Below are 13,226 nucleotides of genomic sequence, written 5' to 3'. Positions count from 1 at the left end.
AGAATTAATGATATGTGTTAAGTGTTGATTAAAAAAATTATAAAAGTTAAGATCAATATGTTCACCAATCGCCAAAGTTGAAAGTATTGGTGTGTCATCTATGTAGCATTAACATGTAGATATTTTGTTTACATGCTTAAATTTACTAAATTTATATATTATTATTTTTGATGTTTTTTTGCTTCGTATTATTACATCTTAAACTGCATAGTTTTCGCCATAATACTTTCTGTTCCTAGTTTCCAACTATTCAAAAATTTCCTATGACTTAGAGAAGCAAGTGGAAGAGGACCACGACGATACTAGCTAGTATGATGGTATCAAAAAAATTCTGAACAATTTTAAATGTAGTTGTTTTGCTCTCCGATATGTCGATTACATCAATCTAAACCTGCACAAAGTTAATGCACCAATATTTTGTATGAAAAATAAGAAAAAATAGTTGTTTTTAATATGATTTGAAACCAGATATTAAACGAAAGAAGGAAATAATTAATAGGTGATATTTCACCTTGTGTTTTTTATTTATCCATTTAAAAATACGATGTTTTGATTTTTATATTTTTATCATGATTTTTTCTCATAAATTAAAATGAAGAATATAAAAGTCAATAACCACCTTTTTTTTTAATGCATGAATAAAAGATATAAGTGGAAAACGACAACATTTTACGTTCATGTAACGTACGTAGATCCCATGAAAGTAAAATTTATTGGTTAAATCGATTAATAAGTTGAGAAGTATACGTGAGGGAAAATATTTGGCAATGACATGTACAAATAAAGAAAAACTCGACGATTTGAATAGGATGGTCATGAATCTTTGATAAAAGATTTTACGAAACTCAACATTCGTTTTTGTCCGTGAGCAAAAGTAAACGCCACCAGACGTGGAAAGTCGTGAATGGCTGTAGAAGTTAATTATCAACTTCACAATATGCCACGGAAAAACTCAAATAAAAACAAAAATGCATCCATACTCCACAGACAAACAAAACCCATTTGCCTTTAAAACGATCACCAATGGAAAAAAGATCCCCCTCTTCGTTAAGAACAATGCAGTTCTCAAGAAGTCTTCATTTATTTCTGTTCTTGTTTGGTCTAGCAATTACACAGTCTACATCCCAATCAACCACCACAAACACCACCGCCGATGACACCACCACCATCACAAAAGCCGCCAACGTAACCAAACCCGGATGCCAAAGCCAATGTGGAAACGTAACCATTCCATATCCCTTCGGCATCGGCCCGGGCTGTTTTCTAAGCGAATGGTTCGAGATGACCTGCAACACCACTTTCAACCCTCCAAAACCCTTCATCGATGCTCTCCCAATTCTTGAAATCTCCGATTCCACTTTACGAATCCCTAGCAAAGTGGCAAGTAAATGTTACGACCCATTCGGAAATCTCACAGAAAACAATCCCGTTTCCATAGGTCTCGGCTGGACATCACCCTACACGTTTTCCCAAAAAAATCAGTTCACTTTAATCGGATGCGATGATTTCGCTTTGTTCTTAGGCCCACAACAAGTGAACTTCACCAGCGGTTGCATCACATTGTGTTCACGACCTGAGGAGGTGATCAACGGGTCGTGCACCGGAGTCGGATGCTGCAAAACATCGATACCAAAAGGACTCAAATACTACTACGCTTCTGTTGGTAGTATGGTGTCTAATCACACCACAGTTTGGTCTTTTGATCCTTGTACTTACTCGTTTTTGGGTGAGGAAGAACGGTTTACGTTTCGAGGGGTGTCGGATTTTATGGACAGCGATTTCATAAACCGGACCCGGGCTAGTGTTCCGGTATTGGTGGACTGGGTGGTCGGGAACTCGAGCTGCAGTGAAGCTAGAAACGCCGGCGTCTTGGCTTGCCAAGCAAATACTCATTGTATTGATTCTGATACCGGAGCTCCGGGATACAGATGCGTTTGTAATCAAGGCTATCAAGGTCAACCATATCTTGATCCAGGCTGTCAAGGTTAAAACTTTCACAATCTGAATATTTTCAATTCTGTTATATATAACTATTTCATTTATACTGATTTTGTTTTCGATCATCACAGATATCAATGAATGTGAAGATCCCAACAGTAATCTGTGCGAGGGGATCTGTACCAACACTCCTGGAAGTTACTCGTGTTCTTGTAAAAATGGCTACGTTGTAGATGAATTTAGCAACGGTCGAGGTTGTCTTGCTCAAACTTCGGAGTTCCCAGTTATCAAATTCTCCCTAGGTAATTAACCACTTGTAATTTTATCGCTTTGGTGTTCTTAAAAGGATCTTCGAGTACCTCGGCTGACTGATCGAGTTAAGTCGATGGATTGGTTGAAAACATGAAATAGTTAGTCCATTGTTATTCATCTTTCATTAGTTTATGTGGTATCATGATTCATGCATGCAGGTATGGGATTTGGTTTTATGGCCCTTTTAGTCGGAATAACATGGCTGTATTTTGCCTTCAAGAAGAGGAAGCTTATCAAACTCCGACAAAAACTGTTTCAGCAAAACGGTGGTTTACTACTGAAACAACGAATCATTAGCACCGAAGGCAGCGTTGACTCAACAAAAGTCTTCACCGCCGTAGAGTTAGAAAAAGCCACCAACAACTACGCTGAAGACAGAATCTTGGGTCGTGGTGGCTACGGAACTGTATACAAAGGTATTTTTAGCAACGGTCAAGTCGTTGCTATTAAGAAGTCTCGTGTAATGGATGAATCCCAAATCGAACAGTTCATCAATGAAGTCATTATCTTAACGCAAGTCAACCATCGAAATGTTGTCAAGCTCTTGGGATGTTGTTTAGAGAGTGAGGTCCCGTTGCTAGTTTATGAATATGTTTCAAATGGAACTCTCTTTAATCATATTCATGACAAAGGCACAAATTGGTTATCATTGGAGAATCGTTTAAGAGTAGCTGCAGAATCGGCTGGTGCACTTTCATATCTTCATTCGGCAACATCAACCCCCGTGATTCATCGAGACGTCAAGTCTGCAAACATATTATTAGACGAAAATTATACAACAAAAATCGCGGATTTTGGGGCATCAAGATTAGTCCCCATAGATCAAACACAAGTTACAACACTTGTTCAAGGAACTTTAGGGTACTTGGATCCTGAATACTTCCATACAAGTCAGTTAACTGAAAAGAGCGATGTTTATAGCTTTGGAGTTGTGTTAGCTGAGCTTTTAACAGGGAGAAAACCGTTGTGTATGGAAAGAACCGAGGAAGAAAGGAATTTGACGACGTATTTTGTAATGGCGCTAAAAGAAAACCGTTTGTTTCAAATTCTTGATCCTAGAGTTGTAAGGGAAGGAAGCCTAGATCAACTTCAGGAAATTGGTGAGCTTGTGAAAAGATGTGTTAAGCTTACTAGTGATGAACGACCTACGATGAAAGAAGTGGCCACTCAACTTGAAGGTTTGCGGAAGTTTACTCAGCATCCATGGGCGAATCTAGGGGATGAAGAAAACACGAGCTTGATACACACCGAGAATGAACAAGAGGATCTTTATGGTGAGTCGATTAATCCGTATTCTACTACAGTTGAACTCTCTTCGGGTTTTAGTATCGATAGCAGTCTCGTTTATTCCACACATGTGCCCCGATGATACGAATCGGAACCATGGAAAATATAAATAGCATAGACCCATTGTTGGTTCTCATGGCTTTGTAATTTTAGTATCATTGATTTTTCTTTTTTATGTATCATAAGACATTAGTAATTATATATATATATATATATATATATATATATATATATATATATATATATATATATATATATATATATATATATATATATATATATACATATACTAGCCATTTATCCGTGCCCAAACGTCGGATGCGAATATTTTTTCAGAAATTAGTTTTCTAGAGAGGATTAGTTCTTTTGGACAAATAGTTACTACATCTAACAATTATCAAATCTCCCTACCTAATAAGCACATGCCACATGTCAATCAATTAGAGCTTCACATTAATTATTTGACACTTGTCATTCTAAGGTTTTTCCTCATTAATTAAATTTCCACTAATTCAATCCTCCATTTTACACCTATCAAACACGTCAACAAAAAATTTATTTGTAATATTTATTGTCTAATTTATTAAATTATTAATTTTTTTTATCATTGCTCAATGATTACCTTATAATTTAATTAAAATTATTTTTACCTTTCTAATCCGTGGTGCCCACGAGTTATAAACTAGTATCAATAATAGTCATGCTAGGTTAAACAAAATCAATAACAATTAAAAATAAAATGTTGGGATTATTTAAAGATGTACATATACATATGATTGATTATGAACTAATAATCGTGCAACACTTCTTTATACATCATATTTTTAGTAGGTTCCTTTATAGTTAAATATTATTTACCATTAAGCGTCAAAGACATATTATTATATAAGTAACGACAACAAATACTTTTTCGTTCAAAAACATTTTATATTTCCAAGAACATATCTCTTACATACATATTATTATCGGTCAATTTTATGTCTTTTGGACTATCGTTTCAGTTTATATCATTTTATATAGTACTAATGAGTTTAACACATATTTTTATCTATTCATATCTTTTGTTTAAAAAATCATAAAGAATACATAAAAAAAACAATGAATTTTGGTTAAAAGGGAACTATCTTCTTATGAATATTATCACAGGTATGCCAAGTAATTTAAAAAAAAGTTTTAAATAAGAAAAAGTTTAGTTAAAGATAATGAAATTTGCAAGTAATTAAATCATTTTAGTTTGGAAGCAGTAAAATTTAAAAACATTCAGCTAATTATAGCAATGTTCTTTCAAAGTACAATAGTTTAATAAGAAAATATCTATAACAAAGTTATAAAAAAATAGTGTTAATCCAACATAATACAATATCACGGGAAAGAAGGATTGCTTAGCATACACCCCATAAAGAGTAACTTTTCATTCTCAAAGGGGTCAAAAAAACCCATAAATCAACACTAAAGAAGATCTAAGCTATAGGTTATCAAGCTAAGAGCTTTTTACCTCAGAAGGTTGCCAAAGATGGATGAAATCCTAGATCTTGATCTTCTCCACAAGCATGATTGCTCCAAGCTCTTCTAACTCTCTTCTGTGCCACAAAAACACACTGCAAATCTCAAAAATCTCTCAAGGATGAAGCTCACACGAATTAGGATTTTGGAGGACAGGGAGGCTGGTAAGGGAGGCACAAAAGGGGGTATAAGTTGCTTAAATAGGGTGCAAATCCCCGAAAATAGGGTTTCCTCCTGCCAGACCTACTCGTCGAGTCCAGGATTGGACTCGCCGAGTAGACCATTTAAATCCCCATGTCCTTTCTGGCATCTACTCGACGATTTAGGGCTACCAATTCGTCGAGTAGCTTTTACAAAAATTAATACTTATTAAACTGATGCGTACTAGGAACAGGGCGTTACATCCATCATATCAAATTGCACTGGTGATGGCAACCCAAAGGGACCGTGCTACAATCGGGTCAAGTACATCTCAGTTATAGTTATGGGCTTAGACACCAAATCCAACAATGGGATGGATGAATGTTGGGATTAGGACGTCCCAAATCCTTGTTCTTTCAGATCTGGGATTTTCATGGACTCTTTTGGCATAAAGGTTCAAACTTTATGGATTTAAGTGCTTCATGCATTTTTAAGTCCTTTATTAAGCCCTTTTTGAGCATTTGAGCCTCTCTTAGTCATCTGTGAGCGTAAAAACTTTACGTGGTCTTCCAGCTCTAGGGTATCAAATTTGCAATTTGGGGCTTTGTCTTTGAGTATTAAGTGTTTAATGGTTAAGCCCTCATTCTTTTAAGTGTAGGGTTTACGCTTGGACACATTTCGGTGGTTCCAAGAGGTAAAGTTGGAAACATTACCCTTCTAGATCTCATAATTGGTCGAGATCTGAGTTGTGAAGCTCTTGGAGTCAATAATGTCGACTTAATGTATTAAGATGTGGGTTTCTGGTAAACTCGGCGAGTTTATGGATAAAATCTACGAGTTGGCTTGGTTTTTCCCCGACTTTGCAGATTGATAGAGGAACACAACGAGTAGAAGGATAACTCGACGAGTTGAAGGATAAGACACATATGGGGTTGGGCCCAATTTGGAAAATTGGGCCATTATTGGGCCTTTGTAGATCTTTTGGATTTGGGCCTCAGTTTTGGTTCATGTTGGGTCAGGGGTAGAATGGCCATTTTACCCCAAGTAAGGATTATGGATTATAGCTTGGAACCCAATTGCTAATTGGGTTTTTTGTTGGTATTGATAGCTTGGGAAGCCGGCAGGGAAGCAGCTAAGGATTTCTTTCAGTGAGCTTCTGCATTCGAGGTGAGTCTCCTCACTGTTCTATGGTTCGAAGGCACCAACGTTGGCCCATTTGGTTTATATATTATGGGTAGACCCAGGGGTAACCTGTGGTAGTTTGTATGAAAGATCAGGAGGCGGCTCCTGGCAAATTGTATGCAAGACTATAGTCTGAACTCTGACAGTTAATTAGTTAAGTAGTGTAGATTGTATGGTAGTTGTCTTTGTGATGCTTGCATGGAAGACCCAAAGGTGGCTTTTGGCACTTGTCTGTAAGACCCAAGGTTTTGGCCCCTAGCCTGGCAAGGAAGACCAAGAGGTGGATCGTGGCATAATGGCAAGACTATGGATGACACATAACACTTTTATTGATTATGATATATGTATGATAGGTATGGATCGATGTTATGAATGTTATTTATGGCTCGTTTGGTATGTGTGGTATGTAGTATTTGGGGAACTCGCCAAGCTTTGTGCTTACAGTTTGTGGTTTATGGTTTCAGGTACTTTCGGTTCGTTAGGGATGGGCCCCGCTTGATCGCAGCGCATACACCCGTGTTTTCCGCAATATGTGATCTTGGGAATGAACTATGATAAATGTTTTGTATTGAAATGTTTTTCAATGTTTGGAAGAGATTACTCTAGTGTTTTGAATCTAATAAAAATGAAAATTTTACCCTTGATTTTTGGGATGTTACACACGTGTTGTCCTCGACAACTTGGTGATAAAGTCCATGTTGATCGCTTTCCATTTACAAATGGGAATACATAATGGCTACCTTTTCTCGTGGGGTCTCTGATGTTTAGCCTTAACTTTCCAGAAAGTCAAGTAACGCTTCACAAACCATGCTACCTCCCTCTTCATATAGGGCCACCAATAATCCAACCTCAAGTATCTATACATCTTCGTGGCGCCTAGATGGATAAATAACTTCGACTTATTAGTCTCTTCCAATAATGTCTTCTAACCCCACCAACAACTAGAACCCAAACCCTGCCACAATAATTGATGGGTTTTAGTCCTAAGAACAACCTATGTGCTCATACAAACCCTAATGCTTGGATCTAGGTTTCTCTATTGTACATGCAAGTAATCCAAGACTATAAACCCTAATTCTATCATACAAGTAATCATATCAACATGAGAATGGGTTTAAGATATTACCTTGATTGTTATGTAGCAATAACAATCCCAAATCTCCTTGTATTGACTTTAGAAAGCTTAGAGTCACAAATGTCACTCCTCTAATGGTTCACAAACACCATAAGCAAGAGGATGAAGAGGAGAGATAAACGAGGCTGCCCAAAAACATCTACAAACCCTAGAGAAGTCTTAGCCACGTTTTTGGGTCATAAGGGATCCATATATATAGGAGGCTATTAGGGTTATCTAACAAGAAACCCTAATTTGGATGCTTAAGCCCTAAGCAACCCATGGAGCCCTTTCCATAAGGCCTTGGACGATTTCATATGGGCTTCCCCCATAGAATTCGTCCACCTTATAATATAAGGCAATCCATGGCCCAAATTGCAACTATCTTATAATTACAACTCCAGTCCCTTAAGTTTAATTAATCTCTTTTAGTCACAAAACCAATTACCAATTAATTATTGACTAATATTAATTAAACAATATGATTTCTCCTTTAATATATTATTCCCATAATATATTAATAAATCATATTTAATCCTTTCTCTCCATAATTCATCCTATCAAGTTGCTTTGGTGAAGGCAACCCAAAAGGACCATGCAGCATCGGGTCAAGTACATACCAAAATAGTTATGGACTTAGACACTAATCCAATAGTCTCCCACTTGGGTGACCTCGGTGTAAACCCACATCCAACGGGAACAGGACGTACAGTCGGTGTAAACCCACATCCAACGGGAACAGGACGTACAGCGAAGAGCACACATCCTACTAGCTGTCGGATACTAGTTTTATATATAAACATGGTGTGTAAACTAAGGTGTTATAGAGTTAACTCACTTAAAGTCTTTAAAACTGTACACTACTAGAAAAACAGCCTTTTACAACGCTCATTGCGCGTCGTAAAAGGCTCAGACGATGCGCAAATGCGCGTCAAGGAAGGCCCTGTCATAAAGAGAGACGACGCGCTTTTGCGCGTCGTTTATAGACGACGCGCATTTACGACGCTCATTTACGACGCGCAATTACGACGCGCGTTTACGACACGCAATGCGTATCAAGGAAGGCCCTGTCATAAAGGAAGACGACACGCATTCGCGTGTCGTAACCTTACGACACGCGTGTTAATGACACGCAATGCGTATCAAGAAAGCCCCTGTCAAGAAAGGCCATGTCATAAATGAAGATGACACACATATTTGCGTATCGTAAATTTAAATGTTTAAAAAAAATAAATTTATATATTTATTAATTTTTAAATTAAATTTGCATTTAATTTCTTATAATAGAAATAAAATACAATATACAAAAAATACAATCTATTGCATAATATAAAATAAAATTTCATACTCAAAAAATAAAATAAATTGCACAAATTATAATGTCATACAAAGAATCATTCAAATGTTAAACAAAAATAATACATTGCTAACATGTGTTATACATTCCTATAAAACTAACAAATAATCATACAACTCTGTTTCTTACTGGAAAGGAATGTCAAACATGATTACAAGTCTCCCTTAATCTTGATTACTCACCTGCTTAAGTAGAATGTTGTTGTTGAATAGGTTACCTAGCAACAGAGAAAAACACAACACCTCTCCCACAATCACAACATCATTTACAGAAAAGGGTTATCAATTACTTTCATTAATACTTTCATTCAATCACAAAAATATTAAATAAAAGGGTGAAAAGAATAACTTACTTTTGATAAGTTGATCTCCCTTAGAGCAAACACAGCTAAAGCATTGAACAAGACCCTATTTCAAAATTTTGTAAATACACAAATCATGATACCTGATATTGGAATACACACTTTGAGACATGAATTAATACGAGTAGATTAACTTGATATTGGAATACACACTTTGAGACATGCATCATTCAAACCACCATCCAGACCTTCACCCAAATCTGGACAAGAATTACTCTCACTGCCCTCAAAAAACCCTGAAGTGAATAAAATATTCCATAAATTATAGAAAAGGATTCGAGTATTTTTTTTTTACCAAATTTTCGTCCTTCTTCCCTTATATCCTCTAATATTTCTTCATATTCTCCATCATCCATCAATTATCAGCATTGATCACCTTCATTGCACCTAAAAAACCATGCTTGCTTTTACCAAAATTATTCAAAAATATCATATTTTCTCAAAATGAGGTTTTCCACATTAACCAACTCCTAACATTTTCTCAAAAATATTATTTAAACATCATTTACATTTTTTCTTTTTAAAAAAGAAAAAGCATAAGGTACCTCAATTAAACACAAAACTTTAGTTGGAATCTCATCAGGTAATCTAGGTAATCCGAGAAGATTAAACCCTTCAACTTGTAAGGCCATTTTCGACAAATAAAAACATGAAGTTTCAAAGCATTGAAAGTACATAAATAATAATAATAATAATAATAATAATAATAATAATAATAATAATAATAATTAATAATAATAATAATAATAATAATAATAATAATAATAATAATAAACTTTGTAGTACCTGCATAGCTATATGTTGTTAAGCCTGGGCCATAATGGTCTCCTGTTCAGATTTCATCAGCCCGCTGCAGTAAAATAAAGAGCACCAAAAACATCAGATTTATCATAAACTTGTTCATAATAATAAAGCCCACATGGATTGAGAAAATTTTAAATTAATAATAATAATAATAATAATAATAATAATAATAATAATAATAATAATAATAATAATAAACGATATTTTAAATAAAAACCTGATGGTTGCACGTCTGGCTGTGAGTGTTTTATCCCCCATTTTTAAGCCATTAAGTGCAGCACAGGCAACGTCTGTGGCTGCTTGATCCTGAAAATAACTCCCAAATATTTTATATTTATTGGAAGAAAGAATAACTGACAATAACGCCCTTTTTTTAACTTAACTTAGGACAAGGTGCAAAAATGTTTAAAAACTGAGAATATTTACAGATTCATATTGTTTAATTTAAAGAAAAAAAGGGTGATAATTACCTCATAGACATATAAACCATATCCTTTAGAGTTTCCAGTATCTCTATCCTTCACAAGATCAAACCCACGCAACGGTCTGAATCAATAAAATTCCTTAAACTTTCATTTTGTAAAAATATTTAAAAAAAAATCATAAAATTATAAAACTATATACCCAAAGGATTCTAGCAGCTCTCTTATCTGTACCTCAGTAAAGTAATACGGTAAACCCCCAACAAATATACGATCAGGTCCTTCAGCTCCACCAATACCACTAATTACACCAAAAAAATCAGATTCACAATAACAAAGAGGGGCAAAAACGTCTTTTTGACTCTCATTTACCCAGGGGTAAGCCCAGCAGCAGCTAAATTAAGGTTTGGATTTGGTTGACTGGGGCACCACCACGATAACCACCACCACCACCACGTCCACGGTTCCATTACCAAAGACTACCTAGAAAAGATTCCAGAAAAATTAATAATGAAGAAACTATAGGAAGACTGAAGATCAGAACAAGAACAAGATCAAATCATGGTCCTGTATTTGAGTAATAAATAACTTCCTTTCCCAAAATTTTAAAATAAAAAATGATAAAACAAACCTCAAGAAGCTTTGGCTCACTGCTGGAATGAAGATAATGAGACGCTCTGTCCTTTTCTCTTTTTAAGCACTCCTCTGCCTGAAATTCCCAAAAAGATTCTTGCATTTTACAAAATATAATCTTTAAATATAAGTTTACTTTCAAGATCTAAAAGGGTATTAGATGTATACTTTGAACATGTAATCTGGACAAGAATCTTCTAGAATCCAGTTGGAAGCCTTGCGTGAATAATATGTTGCTGTATCATTAAGCATGGATGCTTCAAAATCATTCTCATAGTACTCCATTTGTCCCATTCCTATCTACACAAATATATCTAGAACATTCTTCAGTAAAGTCCGATCAATCTGCTCCCCTTCACGCTCTTGATCAACACCTAAGCCCAATCCTTTATTCTGAAATGAGGAAATAGGTTGATGAGGAGCACTTGTACTTTGATAGGCTCTTGCTGGCTGAACATATGTTTGACTAGGCTGAACATACATTTGACTTGACAGATTTGGCTGCTGCTGCTGTTAAGGGTATGATTGATTTGTCATGGGTACCTGAACAACAAACACACACAACTCAAATATCATTTTGAAAAAATAACAAGTGCCGTCAATTTTTGGGGAATTTGATTCTTAGGTTCTAGGAGTTTGAAGAAAGAGATGAACGATATGGAGAATATGAGGGCAAAACGGTCAACTTAATGGTTTTACGTCCTAGGGACAAAATGTATCATGAAAAGTAGTTTAAGGACGAAAAAAGACAACCGATGAAAGTGATACAGCATATCCATAGAAACCAATAAACCACAAGGTCTACTACAAGTGGTATGAATACCTAGACCTTAAAAAACAGAAATTCCCTTTTCAGGAAGGGTGAGATGTGATGAAAAATGGCATACCTTCTCCAATTCTTGTTAGTATAAATCTGTTCGATAATATGAAGTTGACAGCAGTAGATTAGGATTAAATGAACCAAACAGACTGCAAAACAACAAAGAAAAATGAAGTAAAATAGGCCGAGAAAACTTTAATAGATTTTTCAAAATGCAACATTTTTTATACCTGATTAATGATGCATTGTCATACATATTTAGCCTCACAAAGAAAGCTAATGTATAAAATGTGAATCGATCCACAACAGATACACCAACCTATATGTATCACACAAAATTAGCAAGAGAAGTTAAAAATCGTGGAGTATTTCTGTATATCAAATTATAAAATTTTCACTCGTTCCTTCATTGGATAACATTTACATAACGGGAAGAAGGAACACAAACTTAACATCAATATATAAGCCAGTGTTTGCTTGGATGGAATGGAATCAGGAATAGTAATTACATTCCATGGTCATGTAGGAATGGAATAAATTTCATATGAATGTTATGTAAAGTTTTGACGAAAAACAAACCCATCTTCAACCATTCTACCTAAACCAAAAGTATCAAGATCCAAAAGCATGTCAGGGCGTTGAGTTTTCTAATCTAGCATCATCCATTGCTTCTCAGCAGCCAAGAAAATGGTTGTGATAGTGTCACACCCCAAAACCATAAACGGCGGAAACGTTCAGGGGTGGAGGACGTCATGTACAGTATCACAACAGTGTAATATAATAAACAAGCAACAACATCATCCATTGCATTACAACTAGAATTTTAATACACGTGTGTTCTTTCATTGTAGTAAGACACCAAAAATATACAATCAAAATAGAAGACAAGTCTTGTCTACTCCGTCTTCTCCAAACCTGGCCATCGTACCTGTCTATTGCTGACCTGAGAATACAAGTTATTTTGAAAGCGAGTATCAGCTTTAAAGCTGGTGAATTCATAAGAAATTAAGTGTCGTTATCTTGCTTATGAAAATCTTCTATGAAGGCCATGTAAACCTTTAAATGAAAATGTTGAGGTAAGTATGAAATCCCTAGAAAAACCCTTATTTTCTATAAGTATTAAATGTAGTCTTCTACCAAGACCCGAATGTTCTGTAAGTATGAAGTGTAGTCTTCTACCAAGACCCGAATGTTTTGTAAGTATGAAGTGTAGTCTTCTACCAAGACCCAAATGTTTTGTAAGTATGAAGTGTAGTCTTTTACCAAGACCCGAATGTTTTGTAAGTATGAAGTGTAGTCTTCTACCAAGACCCGAATGTTTTGTAAGTATGAAGTGTAGTCTTCTACCAAGA

General features: G+C 35.5%; 1 protein-coding gene across 1 annotated transcript; it reads left to right on the top strand.

The window, feature by feature from the left end:
• Positions 1-908: 908 nt before the first annotated feature.
• LOC145065839 (wall-associated receptor kinase 2-like) lies at positions 909-3,719 on the top strand. The gene is made up of 3 exons (XM_079012931.1): positions 909-1,984; positions 2,070-2,240; positions 2,409-3,719. The coding sequence occupies exons 1-3, from the start codon at positions 1,024-1,026 to the stop codon at positions 3,617-3,619; spliced, it is 2,343 nt and encodes a 780-aa protein (XP_078869057.1). The 5' UTR covers positions 909-1,023; the 3' UTR covers positions 3,620-3,719.
• Positions 3,720-13,226: the final 9,507 nt, after the last annotated feature.

This window comes from Lactuca serriola, chromosome 8 (genome assembly GCF_051521515.1).
Source record: "Lactuca serriola cultivar US96UC23 chromosome 8, Lser_US96UC23_V15, whole genome shotgun sequence".
NCBI lineage: Eukaryota > Viridiplantae > Streptophyta > Magnoliopsida > Asterales > Asteraceae > Lactuca > Lactuca serriola.
This window is presented reverse-complemented; position numbering and strand designations above follow the sequence as displayed.

Bases quoted from the DNA above. Each gene is read 5' to 3' on its own strand.
- LOC145065839 (XM_079012931.1), top strand. From the start codon at position 1,024: ATGGAAAAAAGATCCCCCTCTTCGTTAAGAACAATGCAGTTCTCAAGA. The intron at 1,985-2,069 runs GTTAAAACTTTC...CGATCATCACAG, and splicing joins TCTTGATCCAGGCTGTCAAG to ATATCAATGAATGTGAAGAT. The intron at 2,241-2,408 runs GTAATTAACCAC...TCATGCATGCAG, and splicing joins AGTTATCAAATTCTCCCTAG to GTATGGGATTTGGTTTTATG.